This window comes from Schistocerca cancellata, chromosome 6 (genome assembly GCF_023864275.1).
Source record: "Schistocerca cancellata isolate TAMUIC-IGC-003103 chromosome 6, iqSchCanc2.1, whole genome shotgun sequence".
NCBI classification, from domain to species: Eukaryota; Metazoa; Arthropoda; class Insecta; order Orthoptera; family Acrididae; genus Schistocerca; species Schistocerca cancellata.
This window is the reverse complement of record NC_064631.1, coordinates 678,618,643-678,635,587: the sequence shown is the minus strand read 5'-3', so window position 1 is coordinate 678,635,587 and position 16,945 is coordinate 678,618,643. Positions and strand designations below refer to the sequence as shown.

The window sequence follows — 16,945 nt, the reverse complement described above, 5'->3', positions numbered from 1 at the left end:
CTCGTACCTTACGCGTTGAACATCGTGTAATGATGGCAACAATGAAATGCAGGAGGATCTGCAGCGAATTGACGCATGGTGCAGGGAATGGCAATTGAATCTCAATATAGACAAGTGTAATGTGGTGCGAATACATAGAAAGAAAGATCCCTTATCATTTAGCTACAATATAGCAGGTGAGCAACTGGAAGCAGTTAATACCATAAATTATCTGGGAGTACGCATTAGGAGTGATTTAAAATGTAATGATCATATAAAGTTGATCGTCGGTAAAGCAGATGCCAGACTGAGATTCATTGGAAGAATCCTAAGGAAATGCAATCCAAAAACAAAGGAAGTAGGTTACAGTACGCTTGTTCGCGCACTGCTTGAATACTGCTCAGCAGTGTGGGATCCGTACAAGATAGGGTTGATAAAAGAGATAGAGAAGATCCAACGGAGAGCAGCGCGCTTCGTTACAGGATCATTTAGTAATCGCGAAAGCGTTACGGAGATGACAGATGAACTCCAGTGGAAGAGTCTGCAGGAGAGACGCTCAGTGGCTCGGTACGGGCTTTTGTTAAAGTTTCGAGAACATAACTTCACCGAAGAGTCAAGCAGTATATTGCTCCCTCCCACGTATATCTCGCGAAGAGACCACGAGGATAAAATCAGAGAGATTAGAGCCCACACAGAGGCATACATACAATCCTTCTCTCCACGAACAATACGAGACTGGAATAGAAGGGAGAACCGATAGAGGTACTCAAGGCACCCTCCGCCACACACCGTCAGGTGGCTTGCGGAGTATGGATGTAGATGTAGAAAAAATTGCAAAATTGGGGTGAGGGTGGCGGGAGACTGGGAGGGATGCTGGCCGCAGGGGCGCAGCTTTGGCAGCCGTGCCCTCCGTGTGTTCCCTCCCTTCACCGGCTCGCCTACTGCCCTCCCCCGTCATCCCGTGCACTCGTGATCTGTAGAGAGCCTGTATAGGGAGGGAGTGACCAACCGGACGATACGGCGGCCATTTTTCTGCCAAACTGCGGGCGGGACTTTTGAATGGCCAGTAGTGGAGTACACACTCACCGAATCAAAAGCACAAGACAATATGGCGAAATCATTCGTTAAATGCTTTTCTTTACAGCTATAATATACTCATAGTAGCCTACTACGTACAGCACAGGAAAATTTTAAACAGTGGCTGTAAAAAATATTCGTTACTTGCATTTAGCTCCTTTAAAGGTCGTTTACTAGACATATTGCAATGAAAGTAACGCAAATAAAAAATATAGTGTATAGTATTTGTTTTGTATCGAAAGTGCAAAACGCTAAAGATTTAACGTACCCGTATTACGTCAGATGAATGAAAGTCGTAAGCTGTTGTTTACTTGTGACATGCAAAAAGTGTGAGACGTATTAGTACTTCTTGTCACCTCTTCAAAATTTTTGCATGTCACAACTAAACAAGTGCTTACGAAGATTACAAAAATCAGGTAATGTTAAATGTAGGCTACTGTAATAACGACCAAATATAACAAGAAAACTACCGCATCCCTTGTACCCCACAGTAAGTAGGTCTATTAAAACCTGTCTTCAAGGGTACCCTACAATTATTTACTACGAATAAATGAATAATGTTTAAGCAACTACGACAACTGCGAAAAACGTGCTTACAACTTGCCTGCGTCAACAGTCAGGCAATAATACTGAAACCAAAATAATGCGTAGTGTTCTGACACGGAACGAAATAAAGTTTGACGCTATACAGTCGAATGAGCATGGCACAACAATTACAGGAACTTTCCGTTTCCAGCAAGGACTGTCAGATATTGGCTTCAGAAAAGCTTGTGATGCTACCAGTATGCACGAACTGTTAAGGAACTAAGAGCTTAATAAACGATATACAACTAAATCGAAGATGCATGCACAACGCACAAGTCTCCCAATAATTCAAATACCTTTTAATCGTTTCCAAAAGTCCTCTGAACTTCAACTCAAAAGCACGGCGAACATAGGAAGCGCGACAGACGTTTGGCAGAAAAATGGCGGCATAGCTAATCAACCAATCACCGGCAACTTCACCTATGGCCGCTCTGTCCCTACACAGTCTCTCTAGCGCTCTGCCGTGTGGCGTGGCCCGCGGCGGATCGCAGCTGGAGGCTGACACGCGACGGCGCCTGGAATAGCGCGCTGCAGACTCCGACTCCCCGCCGGGCTGCGCGGGTTTGTGTGTCAGGGCTGCGGCCGCGCGCCGGTGGCAGGGCCGGACCCACGCCCACCCGCACAGAGGGACGGCACACGGGTCCCCAGCCGCGGAACACGACGCTGTCCCATCTATATTTCAGGCTGCACTCCTAAAAGTGTATCGCAGGAGGTGCACGCTATCGCTTCAGCTTTCTTGTCCAGTAGGATGCGACAAAAAACTGTCCAGCTAGTCAGCGAGATTCTCTCTGTTCGCAGTCAGTGCGCCCGGCTCTGTAGAATCTAAGCGTCATGGGACGGCGAAAGTACAGTTACAGTCATCACTGTTGCGCGACCACGCAGAGCAAACGGACAAGTCACCGACTTTACTCTTTTGCGCAGACAGACAGATACGTAAAGGAACGTCGCATATCTGTAGTGTCATCAACTCGATGAATATACACTACTGGCCATTAAAATTGCTACACCACAAAGATGACGTGCTACAGACGCGAAATTTAACCGACAGGAAGAAGATGCTGTGATATGCAAATAATTAGCTTTTCAGAGCATTCACACAAGGTTGGCGCCGGTGGCGGCACTTACAACGTGCTGGCATGAGGAAAGTTTCCAACCGATTTCTCATACACAAACAGCAGATGACCGGCGTTGCCTGGTGAAACATTATTGTGATGCCTCATATAAAGAGGAGAAATGCGTACCATCACGTTTCCGACTTTGATAAAGGTCGGATTGTAGCCTATCGCGATTGTGGTTTATCGATTCGCGACATTGCTGCTCGCGTTAGTCGACATCCAATGACTGTTAGCAGAATATGGAATCGGTGGGTACAGGAGGGTAATACGGAACGCCGTGCTGCATCCCATCGGCCTCGTATCACTAGCAGTCGAGATGACAGGCATCTTATCCGCATAGGTGCAACAGATCGTGCAGCGACGTCTCGATTCCTGAGTCAACAGATGGGGACGTTTGCAAGACAACAACCATCTGCACGAACAGTTCGACGACGTTTGCAGCAGCACGGACTATCAGCTCGGAGACCATACCTGCAGTTACCCTTGACGCTGCATCACAGACAGGAGCGCCTGCGATGGTGTACTCAACGACGAACCTGGGTGCACGAATGGCAAAACGTCATTTTTTCGGGTGAATCCAGGTTCTGTGTACAGCATCGTGATGGTCGCATCCGTGTTTGGCGACATCGCGGTGAACGCACATTGGAAGCGTGTATTCGTCATCGCCATACTGCCGTATCACCCGGCGTGATGGTATGGGGTGCCATTGGTAACACGTCTCGGTCACCTCTTGTTCACACTGACGGCACTTTGAACAGTGGACGTTACATTTTAGATGTGTTACGACCCGTGGCTCTACCCTTCATTCGATCCCTGCGACACCCTACATTTCAGCAGGATAATGCACGACCGCATGTTGCAGTTCCTGTACGGGCCTTTCTGGATACAGTAAATGTTCAACTGCTGCCCTGGCCAGCTCATTCTCCAGATCTCTCACCAATTGAAAACGTCTGGTCAATGGTGGCCGGGCAACTGGCTCGTCACAATAGGCCAGTCACTACTCTTGATTAACTGTGGTATCGTGTTGAGCTGCATGGGTAGCTGTACCTGTACACGCCATCCAAGCTCTGTTTGACTCAATGCCCAGGCGTATCAAGGCCGTTATTACGGCGAGAGGTGGTTGTTCTGGGTACTGATTTCTCAGGATCTATGCACCCAAAATGCGTGAAAATATAATCACATGTCAGTTCTAGTATAATATATTTGTCCAATGAATACCCGTTTGTTATCTGCATTTATTCTTGGTGTAGCAATTTTAATGGCCAGTAGTGTATGAGAATACTTCGCCGGAGCGTATTTTAATGACGGTACTAATAACTACACTGTAAAGCATGCCATAAAGTGAGGTAGCCCAAAACACAAGAGACACACTAATTGTACACAGGTGAGAGGTATTTCACCAGCACACGCCACTATGCCGCACTCCGTGATAAAGCTATCTCGCACTTGTCTTAAGACAATCTTGATAACGCTCAGCACATTCTGCGTGTTGCGCAGTAAAGCACAAGGCTGACGAGAAACGCTTTGGAATGGGTCCTACGCCACTGCCTCTTAGGTTTCACACGTCAGAATTAAGAGAGCTTTTCAGACAAATCCTTCTTTCGTCACGGGATGTCATCGTATCCAATGTTCGTGTCTAATATTGAGAAAAACTGTGGACGCTCAAACTATTTACATTTATCTGTTGATCTGGCTGCAGTCGAGAGGATATTGATACTTGTTGCTCACTTGGACAGGATGCTTTTAAAGTCCAGCCAACATGATTGACAGTCAACAGCGAGTCATGTGCTGCGATTCTGATAGCGGTGGACCCGTATTCCAAAATAATTCTACATTCAGAACCAGATACGGGCGTATCGATAAACGGTTTTCAGTGATTCGTGTCTATCAGTCCCGCCAAATACGGGCATGGTTTCTTCAACTAGGCCAGCAAGATGTCCACACCAGTGGATGGATTTGATCTTTGGGGCGCTAAACTGTGAGGTAAACAGCGGTTATTTTTCAGAATAACAGGACGAGAGTAATTAAAATTCTTCATACTGGAAAAGTACACTAGTTATTTAAAAAACCGATCATAACGTTCGCCAGTATCTCAAACATACATTTCAGTCAGTGCAGACATGTATATTTATCGTTACGATAACATAATCCAGCAGTGCTCGGTTCATCAGGCAATTGATATGATGAACGAAGGTCCCTGAAATACATTACAACCCACAGATCCACTTCACAGCAGTCACTTCAAGCCAAATCAGTGTGCCACTGAAGCCAAACCTAAATATGCTGCTCTCCCATACATAGGCCCACTTTCATACCAAATAGCAAACTTATTTAAAAAGAAGAAAAATATCAGAATCAGCTTTTCCACAAATAATAAATTACAACAAAAAGTAATCCTTGATGTAAACACCTCCAAGAGCCCCCTACCGTAAATCAGGAATATACAAACTCAGATGTGATACATGCCCAAAATTCTACATTGGACAGACAGGCAGAAGTTTTGAAATTCGATACAAAGAACATATTGACGCTCTAAGACTTGGTAACTTGAACAAATCAGCATTTGCAGCCCATATTGGTGAAGAAAACCATTCAGTGGGAAACATTGAGGACAACTTAAAGATTTTGCATCTAACAGAAAAAGGAGCCACTATGAATATATTAGAAGAATTAGAAATACACACACACAAAAACAGCACCCCAGACTATATCCTTAACGAACAAACAGAGTTGGCTAACACCCCTTTCCTGAAAAATTTCCAAAAATTACTTTCCAGCCTCCAAAGCAAATAATATTAATACACCTATCTGCAGATCAAGTAGAAAATTTATGTTACTATAATTCTCATGCTGCCAAATGTAATAAAATAATATACTATGTTACCTATACAGTTCTAAATATATATAAAAAACTTTATAATTAAATTAGCAATAACAGATTTTTAAAAAAAATCAATCTCTCTGTAGTAATGTAAAAGACATTACAGTTTTGTAAAGAATATATGATCCTTTCCAAACATAGGGCATCATCGTCAAATGTTACGATATATCATAGCATCTGTAACACCCATATGTTTGTAAGCTCTTTGCATGTACCAAAACATGTGGTGCTTGGTTGGAATGATCTCAGCGACAAATCTAAAGTGTACAGTGAGAACTATTACGTGTGCAACAACGAGGATGCAGTGGAAATGCATTTACATCGATTGGATGAACGTTATGGAAACAATCACTCGAAACCGACGTTTCACGTAAGTCACATGCAACGAAAATCTGCAACGCAACCATCTGTGTGTGGCGTGTTTGTAATTATGTTTTATTTATATTTTAGGACAATTAATCTATAAAAACACACCAAATGTCAGAAAGAAAGCATGTAAACCGTCTGATGATGGATCGCAACGATTCGAAACCGGTAACGGTTTCCTTTGAATAAAGGAACTCAAAGTAAATTTGTGGCTGGTTGCTGTCCTAACACCATCAACATTACAACTTGCACCCAATCGGAATGAGACGAAACTCTGATGTCATACAAAATCATACAAACGTCCCATTAACGTGTAAATTGAGGGTAACACTATTTGTAGTACTAAACTTTCCCTCCTGTTACCATATAAAGCTATAAAAGTTAAAACAAATTTCACTGCGTTACGGGGGCACTTGTTGTGGTAGGAGGCATGCTTGTATCAGAGGGCATTGTCGCTGAAAACAGCTTACTCGCTCCTGTGAGACAGTACCCACCTCCGGATCGGTGTGTAGTTGGTACTCAGAATTGCAATTGTCTGTTCGTCGGCATTGCTCACATTCAACAAGAACATAATGAGAAAATTGGTTAACACAGCGTTAACAAGACTTACATTTCGTAAACTTCATATATTAATTGCTATTATTATTGTTATTATTATTACTCATATACGACGCATATTGTAATGTTGACTCACTAAGAGTGCCTGGCAACATGTAAGAGAGGGTCCAAAGTCCCTAATCTTGGCTAATGAATTAAATACATTAATAACTATGCATTTTATAGCTGTTTGAAAACATAAATGAGCCACATTTACTCAATACTACTGCTTTGGCCACTTGCACAGTGTAACACAACAGAGCGCACACTGGGACAATATTGCCTGAAGGAAAGAATGAAAGATTCGCATGGCTTCGTCGAACTGGAGTCCCTGAGGGGTTGTTGAGCATCTAATTGGAAAGGATTTGAAACTTAACAAAAAATATTGCAGATTATTGAGACAAATGTTGCAACTACTACCTTACATATGTTTTATCGGACCAAGTAGAAGATCGATAGAATAGATGCAGTGTTGTAGTTACAACCATACACTTTGATCCAAAATGAAAAAGCAGACAGGCTATCAGATTAGAAGTAGATCGATTTTTCGAACGAGTTACGCTTCATTTTGCAATCGTATTGGCAGTGTTCGCACGTAAAGGTAGACAGGCAGTCTTGATACTGTGCAACGTATCTGTTATCAGTTATATCAGCTACTGTGATTTGTTAGTAATCTTATGAGTAACCTAAATACCAACCACGGACCACACATTTGAACAAATAGCTGCATCGATCAGCCACTTATCGCTGTGTTATTCTATCTTATGGCATCAAGCAGCTGTGGATCTTAGTAATATGGATTCTAAACGCGTCGTTGGTATGTAGCTGGAAGTACACTCCTGGAAATTGAAATAAGAACACCGTGAATTCATTGTCCCAGGAAGGGGAAACTTTATTGACACATTCCTGGGGTCAGATACATCACATGATCACACTGACAGAACCACAGGCACATAGACACAGGCAACAGAGCATGCACAATGTCGGCACTAGTACAGTGTATATCCACCTTTCGCAGCAATGCAGGCTGCTATTCTCCCATGGAGACGATCGTAGAGATGCTGGATGTAGTCCTGTGGAACGGCTTGCCATGCCATTTCCACCTGGCGCCTCAGTTGGACCAGCGTTCGTGCTGGACGTGCAGACCGCGTGAGACGACGCTTCATCCAGTCCCAAACATGCTCAATGGGGGACAGATCCGGAGATCTTGCTGGCCAGGGTAGTTGACTTACACCTTCTAGAGCACGTTGGGTGGCACGGGATACATGCGGACGTGCATTGTCCTGTTGGAACAGCAAGTTCCCTTGCCGGTCTAGGAATGGTAGAACGATGGGTTCGATGACGGTTTGGATGTACCGTGCACTATTCAGTGTCCCCTCGACGATCACCAGTGGTGTACGGCCAGTGTAGGAGATCGCTCCCCACACCATGATGCCGGGTGTTGGCCCTGTGTGCCTCGGTCGTATGCAGTCCTGATTGTGGCGCTCACCTGCACGGCGCCAAACACGCATACGACCATCATTGGCACCAAGGCAGAAGCGACTCTCATCGCTGAAGACGACACGTCTCCATTCGTCCCTCCATTCACGCCTGTCGCGACACCACTGGAGGCGGGCTGCACGATGTTGGGGCGTGAGCGGAAGACGGCCTAACGGTGTGCGGGACCGTAGCCCAGCTTCATGGAGACGGTTGCGAATGGTCCTCGCCGATACCCCAGGAGCAACAGTGTCCCTAATTTGCTGGGAAGTGGCGGTGCGGTCCCCTACGGCACTGCGTAGGATCCTACGGTCTTGGCGTGCATCCGTGCGTCGCTGCGGTCCGGTCCCAGGTCGACGGGCACGTGTACCTTCCGCCGACCACTGGCGACAACATCGATGTACTGTGGAGACCTCACGCCCCACGTGTTGAGCAATTCGGCGGTACGTCCACCCGACCTCCCGCATGCCCACTATACGCCCTCGCTCAAAGTCCGTCAACTGCACATACGGTTCACGTCCACGCTGTCGCGGCATGCTACCAGTGTTAAAGACTGCGATGGAGCTCCGTATGCCACGGCAAACTGGCTGACACTGACGGCGGCGGTGCACAAATGCTGCGCAGCTAGCGCCATTCGACGGCCAACACCGCGGTTCCTGGTGTGTCCGCTGTGCCGTGCGTGTGATCATTGCTTGTACAGCCCTCTCGCAGTGTCCGGAGCAAGTATGGTGGGTCTGACACACCGGTGTCAATGTGTTCTTTTTTCCATTTCCAGGAGTGTAGATAGCACCAGATATCCCTACACGGGTCTCATAGTCACCGTTTACATTATCTGAACTTGGTTTGTAGGCTTTGACCTTGCGCTCAATGGCATTTCACATGTTTTTGATGCGTCGGGATCCGGAAGATTGTGGGACCAGGGCGTCAACTGTAAATCATGGTCAGGAAGCCATTATGAGATCAATCTGGGCTTGTAAAATGGACAAGTGGCCTGCTGCTGAAACTGTGTCATTTGCTTTCTCAGGCCTTCTGTAACGAAGTGTACAGAGCTGCAGCCAGGAGGCATTCGAACAGTTGTAGTCAGTGACGAGGTAGTGAGGTACTGTACAAGACCGAGTAGCCAATGAGTAGGTAGGGAGGTGAGCGGTTCTCTGCCGTATTTTCATGAGTTTCTGGAAAGAGAGTCAGTCGGTGAAACCATCGTCTTTTTTTCCTTCTCAATAACTTAGCATGAATTGAATAATGCTTTCAAATTCTTTGTAGCCTTCGTGTTGTATCTCCCTTGCAGCGTGCAGATGAGAAGATAAAAAGTGAGACTTGCTGACCCTCACCCCTCCCCTCCCCAGTGTCCCAAAATGCTGTAGCCACATCTCGATGACGATTTTGTAAAACGATGTGTGATGCGCTTGTGCGAGAGCTCCAACGTCTATCTCCCGAAGACACAGTGAGAGAAAATTGTGTAGCAAGAAAATGACACCCCAGGCGAGCCGAACGCTGTTGTAGCGGCTTGAGAAACCACACGGACATTGACGCTTATTTCGTCTTGTGGTCGGGAGGTAACGCACAATGGAGACGCCAGCGTAAGGATTTATGAATCGATGAGACGCAAAGTTTGCAGATTTCGACAGACGTCACCAAACTAAGTATTATACAGGAATGCAATTATTTTAAAAAGTAACGTTTTTGCTAAGTGTGTGTTTTTAGTGTGGGAGAAGATGGCATTACCAAATAGAAAGTTACTAAATGATATTTCGATTGGTGAGACAAAAAATAAGGTGTCCTACCAGAGATTAGGGGAGGCCCAGGGGATCCGGTAGAAGGAGAAGAGGAGAGTTAGAGATATTCCTGTACGGACGTTTCAGTGCTAGGCCTGGTTTGAGAACGTGAACGTTGGCCAGGAGGTCTGGCAAGACGTTGGTGGCTCTCATAAACAACGACTGTGACTCGAATCATTGCTGGTAGAGGGCTGACTAAGTCACATCCGGGCAGCACATGCACAAAAGGCGTCTGCGAGTGGCGGTATACTTTCTCCCAGGACACAATACAGACATCACTGAACAGCCAGTGCCGCTTGACAATAATATCCATTGCAACACTGCACTAAAAGTCCACCTGCCAATGTTCTGTTTGTCTCACCATAATAACCAACGTCCTGGAAAGTGACTCACAGCTTGTTTTCAAACAATATACGTATAATTGTCCTCTCTTGAACATAGTTACAGGATAGAAGTCGGTTTACTTGTAGACCAAACTACATTAAATTTTGTACAAATAAAACGATTATAATCTAATTTCATTAAAATCTCGTGGCTGACACACTTAAATGTTTTATTAGATATTGATAGCAGATGCTGCACTCGAATGCAATTCAGTTAATACATTTATCACCTCCTCAGGGGACACCGCCCTAACGTAGCAGTGTCCGTGCGGGTGAGGAGGTTTGCGGAGCTATGTCAGCGGTAGCGTAGCTACCAGAAGGGTCACCCATGCCGGACAGCCCGAAAGGGAGGAGCCAGACCAAGTGTGTCCCACAACGACCTATCGAAAACCTGTCTCCTATCCTTTTCCTATCCGTAGCTCATCATTTCTCTTTTCCTTCCCATTTCCTCCACGTAACCGATGCTGGCGGTTAAACCACGTTTAGGGGTGCGGAGAAAATGCCAAGCCCATATGCCGAACATCTGGAAATCTTCAGTGCCTGGGCGATAAGGTGGTAGCCCCACCAGGGCAATCGGAAGCGGTGGGCCAATCACCCGCCCTTCTTAAATAACCTGGTTACTGAAACCGAGACGAGAATAAATTTATTAACACGGTTTTGCTGTACATGTTGGACGGTATAATAAATCCATCACTACCGAAATTAATTTCCAGACTCGGCCTAACAAACCAGCGCTGCACAAATAATGCTGTTTATGTGTGTCCAAAAAATTTCTCGGTGCATAAAACGGTTCCCAACGTGGAACCAGCTAAAAGTTGCTCTGAAAACTTTTGACGCAGTCATTATCAATATATCCCTTCAATGGAGCTGCATTAGTTTTCATTACTTTCTTCACTTGCAGAAAATTATTTGTTATTTTAAATCCCTTGTTTTTCTCAGAGAACGATGAACTTTTTAAAGTAAAGGTCTCTGATGTAAATAATGTCCTCTTACCGGACGTTAGCTGTCTTTGTCATTTATTCACGGAGTAAACGGTGCTGTGAAAATTTCTGGAGTTTTCCACCTGAGGGTTAAGATTGTAGGATGTTGTTTCTTTCTGCGCTCAGTTGTGGGGTTTAATGTGGATGTGTTGCTGAGTGATGAGCCGAGCCGCGTCGCAGCGCAGCAGCAGGTGACCGCCCTGTGTTGCAGGGGAGCCTGGTGCCTTGCGAAAACTGCGGCCGCACCTTCAACCCGGACCGCCTGGAGGTGCACCAGCGCAGCTGCAAGGCCACCCAGCCCAAGAGGGCGCCTGTCCACCAGCAGCAACCGCCGCAACAACAGCAGCAGCAGCAGCAGCAGGTAAGACCCTGGGTTCCGTTGCAACGAACCTCTCATACTTCAAAAAAGTCGCTACATAAGTTGACATTCTTTCCAGACTCAGTAGGACAGGATCGCAGAACAGACACATTGATTTTGAGATCTGTTTCCCTGAAGTCATTTTGCTGTTAGAACTGCAGAGCATATTTTGTGCTGTAGTATGTTGACTATTATGAAGAACACACAACTGCACTGCACGAGCCAGCTGCAGTTCCACAAGCACCGATCGTGTGAAACTCAACTTTGTCTTACACAGAGTGAACATACTGGCTTTGGGATAGACAGTGATAGTCATGTAAGTTTTTTTGATATATATATACCAGCTATACGACTGTGCTCCGCGACTGGAGTTAAAGAAGAGTCTTTGTATACTGTCGCTTCTTAGGGTCCTGTGCCTTAGTCGACAAAAACGGAACCCTTTGTTAATATATTCGTTTCTCCTCGCCAAGAAGTCAAATATAAATAAAATCTATCGAAAGAAGCAAAGCGATTTCATTAAGTTTTTAATACAGAAAGCGACAGCAGTAAATTCATATATCCTAGGTAAGTAAATTCAATGTTAATTTGCATTCGTAACGATAAGATTGTGGTGCTTAAGATTGTCACTATTGTAAACTTTTTAAGATCCTTCTCTCACTAAGCGCCATCTATTGCTTCTTTAATGTACTACATCATTATTGTCGTGTCAGTAAAGTAAACATCCGAACTAGTAAGATGGACAGATTCCCAAAGCTTTAAAGTAAGGTATCTTTTTTGTGATCCGATTTTGATGAATCAAACCTACGCTTAATTTACCTGTGAAAAGCCCTTGAAAATTCGTCTAGTTGTTTTCATGATCAGTATGTTCAAACAGACAGACAGACAGACACGTTGGTTTTAGAGATTTATTGTAAGTATAGACTAGCTGAAAAAGACCCTATTCACTTAGTCTTTATCTTTACACCCAATGGATACCACTTTGTCTAGTGCTGATTTGAATACATGAACCAGTTCACTGTACTTACAAAAATTCCTCTCCTTCTCAATCTACTTACATCTGTCCAAAGTTGATCGACTTACGTTGGTTCGTCGTCAATGAAATCCACTTGCAAACAAAATTATAGTATTCCTTTGACAGCGTTAACAATGATCCCACTCTGTCAGACAGCGTCCTTCAATCGAAACACAGGAGTGAATTGATGTTTTCCACAGTTGAAGGAAGTAGCACAAAATGATGTTATTTGAAAGCTAGCATATATAGTAGAAAATGTTTTGATTCTGGAGTTTCTCCACTCACGTAATGAAATAATTGTGGTGGAGGCCCTGCCAATGAAGCTGACCTGACTTTCGCACTCAGGCAATACATTTTTGCTGTTTCTCTGCTGGATATCTTGCCACCGCAGATGTGAAATACTTGATCCATTTTGCGTGATTGTATTCGAATCCTGGTCCGGCGCAAAAATTTTGATTGTGCGGTTTCAAGTTGTAGCATGGGCACACTTTGTTGGTTGTGACTGCAGCCATATTTAAGATCTTTCGTGGTTAGTTAACAGGCGCAATAGTTGTTGGATTGCAGACCAGATTCCCAGTCCAATACTAAAATCTTCCTCACGTAATTTCAAATTGAAACCTCCATTTTGAAATGTTATTCATTATAATAAATTTCAGATTACACGTGTTAAAGATTGTGTCGTCTCTAATAAAGTGATAGTAATCATTTCGTATAGTCAAACGACATTACTGAAAAGAGAGCAGAGGACCTGCAAGACAGAAACGTTATGTGGGTTGCACACAAATCGGGCGGAACCCCTTCAGATCGTTCGGACACTTTTGAGCATGGTAGTACATTAAACCTTCTTGGGATACTTGGTACTGCTGTGGTTAGGATAAAAGTTTTGATTTACTTTTCAAGGGATGCCCTCCACGGCATGCACGGCAAACATCTATAGGACTGCTAGACTGCATTCACTTTACGTACTAAGTGGCGGTGCAGTTCACCCAAAGTCGTGCAAAAGAAGGCACATTAACAGAGTATTTTCTAATCTAGACAAAAAAAATGACGAACCGTGCGATCAGACGACGTCGGAGGACAATGTTGCAGGGCGAGATGCGAGACCGGTGCGCCTCCTGCGGCTGATTGACCGTTGAGTCATCTACAGGGTGACAAAATCGTCATAACTTCTGAACGGTTTGTGTTAGGACGTTCAAACTGCACGGCATGATGGGAATTAGTATGCGCATACATTGTTTTGTCTAGCGACGAGGCCGGTCGGAGTGGCCGAACGGTTCTAGGCGCTTCAGTCTGGAACCGCGCGACCGCTATGGTCGCAGGTTCAAATCCTGCCTCGGGCATGGATGTGTGTGATGTCCTTAGGTTAGTTAGTTTTAAGTAGTTCTAAGTTCTAGGGGACTGATGACCTCAGATGTTAAGTCCCGTAGTGCTCAGAACCATTTGAACCATTTTTGTAGCGACGAAGCCCACTTTCATTTGGATGGGTTGATCAATAAACAAAATTGGCGCATTTCAGAGACTGAGAATCCGATTTCGCGATCGAGAAGTCACTTCACTCTCAACGGGTGCCTGTGTGGTGTGCAGTGTCCAGTCACGGAATAATCAGTGCAATACTACTTGATGGCACAGTGACTACCGAACGGTACGTGAAGGTTTCGGAGGGTTATTTCATCCCCATTATCCAAAGAGATTCTGATTTCGACAAGACGTAGCTCGGCCCCGTCGAAGCGCGGGAGTGTTTCATGTCCTGGAGGAGCACTTTGGGGAACGCATTCTGCTTCTGCAGTACCCAGAGGCGACTGTCATGGCCCTCGATTGGCCGCCATATTCTCCGGGTCTGAACACAGGCGATTCCTTTTTGTGGGGCTACATTAAAGACAAGGCGTACAGCAATAACCCCAAAACCATTTGTGAGCTGGAAACAGCCGTTCAGGAGGTCATCGACCCCATCGGTTTTCCAACACTTCAGGGAGTCATGCAGAATTTCGCTATTCGTCTGGGCCACATCATCGCCAACGGTGGCAGGCATATCTAACATGTCATAACCGAAATACGAATATGTGTAGTGTGTACACGTTTTTTCATATAGTTCAATAATTGTCACCCTCTATGTTATTAAATGGGTAGCCTGGAGTACATTTCTATTTGTTTGTTGCCAATGTAACGGTTGCCAGGGGGAACAAAAATTTGATGTCTAACATTTCATTACAGTTATTGGGCGAATTTAAAAATCTAAAATGCTGTCAAAATTTACTCGGTAAGTGCTATAATCTTATGTTGAAGGTTTAACACAGGAAGTCAAGTATTACAGTCAGAAGCTGTGTGTGTCTTAAGGCAGCGTAACTGGCGGCGCGCAAATTACCCAGAATATATTCTTCTAGTATTTGAGAATGAGTGTACTTATCGACTTCCAACAAACTTTACGTATGAGCCACTGAGAACCATGCGGGAGCAAAGCACAGACGCAAAGTTCTGAGAAAAATACACTGTGCAATAGACTTAAAGGATCACTTTTTCGAAACCCTTTAATTACCTTCCATTCCGATGCACAACTTTCAAATTTGGCTCAAAGGTGCCTACAACCTACCTCTGTACTGGTGTACGAGCGTGGCACCCAGCGATGTCACCTTCGGCGTGGGCACCGTTCAGACAGCGAAGTGTCGACGCACGCGAAGAAAAGGCCACAGCTCAGACGTTTATGTGAGCTGGAAGGTGGGTTACTGACGCCACGTTGGCACAACATTTCCCGACAATTGCGCTCTATGCCGTCGTGGACTTAATACAGCGAGAAGATCGTCACAGCCTGTCTTACCCAAATTTCGCCGGCCGGAGTGGCCGTGCGGTTCTAGGCGCTACTGTCTGGAGCCGAGCGACCGCTACGATCGCAGGTTCGAATCCTGCCTCGGGCATGGATGTGTATGATGTCCTTAGGTTAGTTAGGTTTAAATAGTTCTAAGTTCTAGGCGACTGATGACCTCGGAAGTTAAGTCGCATAGTGCTCAGAGCCATTTGAACCATTTTGAACCCAAATTTCACCCGTTTCATTGACGTAAGCTCAGAATCGACATTTCACTGTTGGAAACGGCAGTTCGCAGTGCGATGAGCAAAAGGAAGATTTTCCTGGCAATCTTTGACGCTGCGGACACCCTCAGACGTTTCAATCCTTCTCTAAAGACGTTTGGGGCTGCATCCTCACTGAACGTGATCGCACCCCTTTGGAGAGCAGCGCGAAGGCAATTTTTGCTTTCGTGTAAAAGTTGGAACCACTAGCGGCAGTTGAAAACCATTCAGCGAAATTTGAACATAGTTCATACTGTTCAGCCCTTCTGTTTCCCGACATCCTCTCGCATGATCACTACGGCAAGAAAGGAAGAATGAATTGATTGTTGGTGTTAATAACGACCATCGTCCTTTACCTCCTCTGCATTACTGCAGATGACGTGTCACAGAGCACATTTGTTCTGTGCATGCATTATACGTGAGGCGCCTAGTTGTTTCCACTGCACTGTGTGGAATACGAAGGTTCTGCTATAGTTAACTGACCTGCTGTCTTCAAGTTGATGTTCCCAGCGCAGAAAACAGCACGCGGGTCGTAGGTCCTGTATCTTGAGGCTGAAACTGACTTTTAGCGAGGTTCTGTTCTGAAACAATGTATCACTTTTTTGGGATGCCACTCGCGTATTTTAATATAGCCACACGAGAAGACTACATCATATTAACACAACACCTTCTGATACAGCAAAGTACATGATCAAACACAATGTTTACGAAAATGTATCTTTACACTATTTGTGGCACGTGTCTGTGCCTCATGACTACCGGAGTGAATCTTTTAATACGGAATACTGACAAACACATGCTGCCACAGACAACATGACTGTACATCTCGACTGCCTAATCCAGAATGACGAACAGGAACGTAAATAAAAATTGGAAACACATCCTACGACACACAACAAGTCTGTTCTTCTCGACGGCCTAATCCGGAGTGACGAACAACCCGAAACACTTCGCGCGCCATACGAGAAAAGGCGTGACCCGAACGCTTCCGAACGTTTGTCAGTCTTTTGTTTTAGATTTAAATTGTTTTTAATAATTCTGAAATGACTGACTGATAGTCTGCCGTTGAGAGATATTTATATTAAAAAGTGAAGTCATTCCAATGAGTAGTTCAACTAATAATAATAACTATACTTTAACGTTTTGGCGCCCTTGCTGCGAACACAGCAGCCAATCACAGAGCAGTAGCATTATGCAGCGGTCTTTCTTATGGGAATGGTACCCAATCTAACATCTGTCACAGGTACCTCACACCACATTTCGTCATCTATATGATTCTTGCATCTCCACTGCTCTCGGAA

The 16,945-nt window shown here is 44.9% G+C and overlaps 1 protein-coding gene across 3 annotated transcripts in view; it reads left to right on the top strand.

Annotated features, from left to right (window-relative positions):
- LOC126191505 (zinc finger protein 474-like) overlaps positions 1 to 16,945 on the top strand; it is a 385,398-nt gene that overhangs the window by 278,624 nt on the left and 89,829 nt on the right. For all 3 annotated transcript variants that reach the window (XM_049932398.1, XM_049932397.1, XM_049932395.1), the window contains one exon: positions 11,426 to 11,575. In XM_049932398.1, the coding sequence (XP_049788355.1) occupies positions 11,426 to 11,575 (150 nt within the window). The remainder of the gene's footprint in view (positions 1 to 11,425; positions 11,576 to 16,945) is intronic.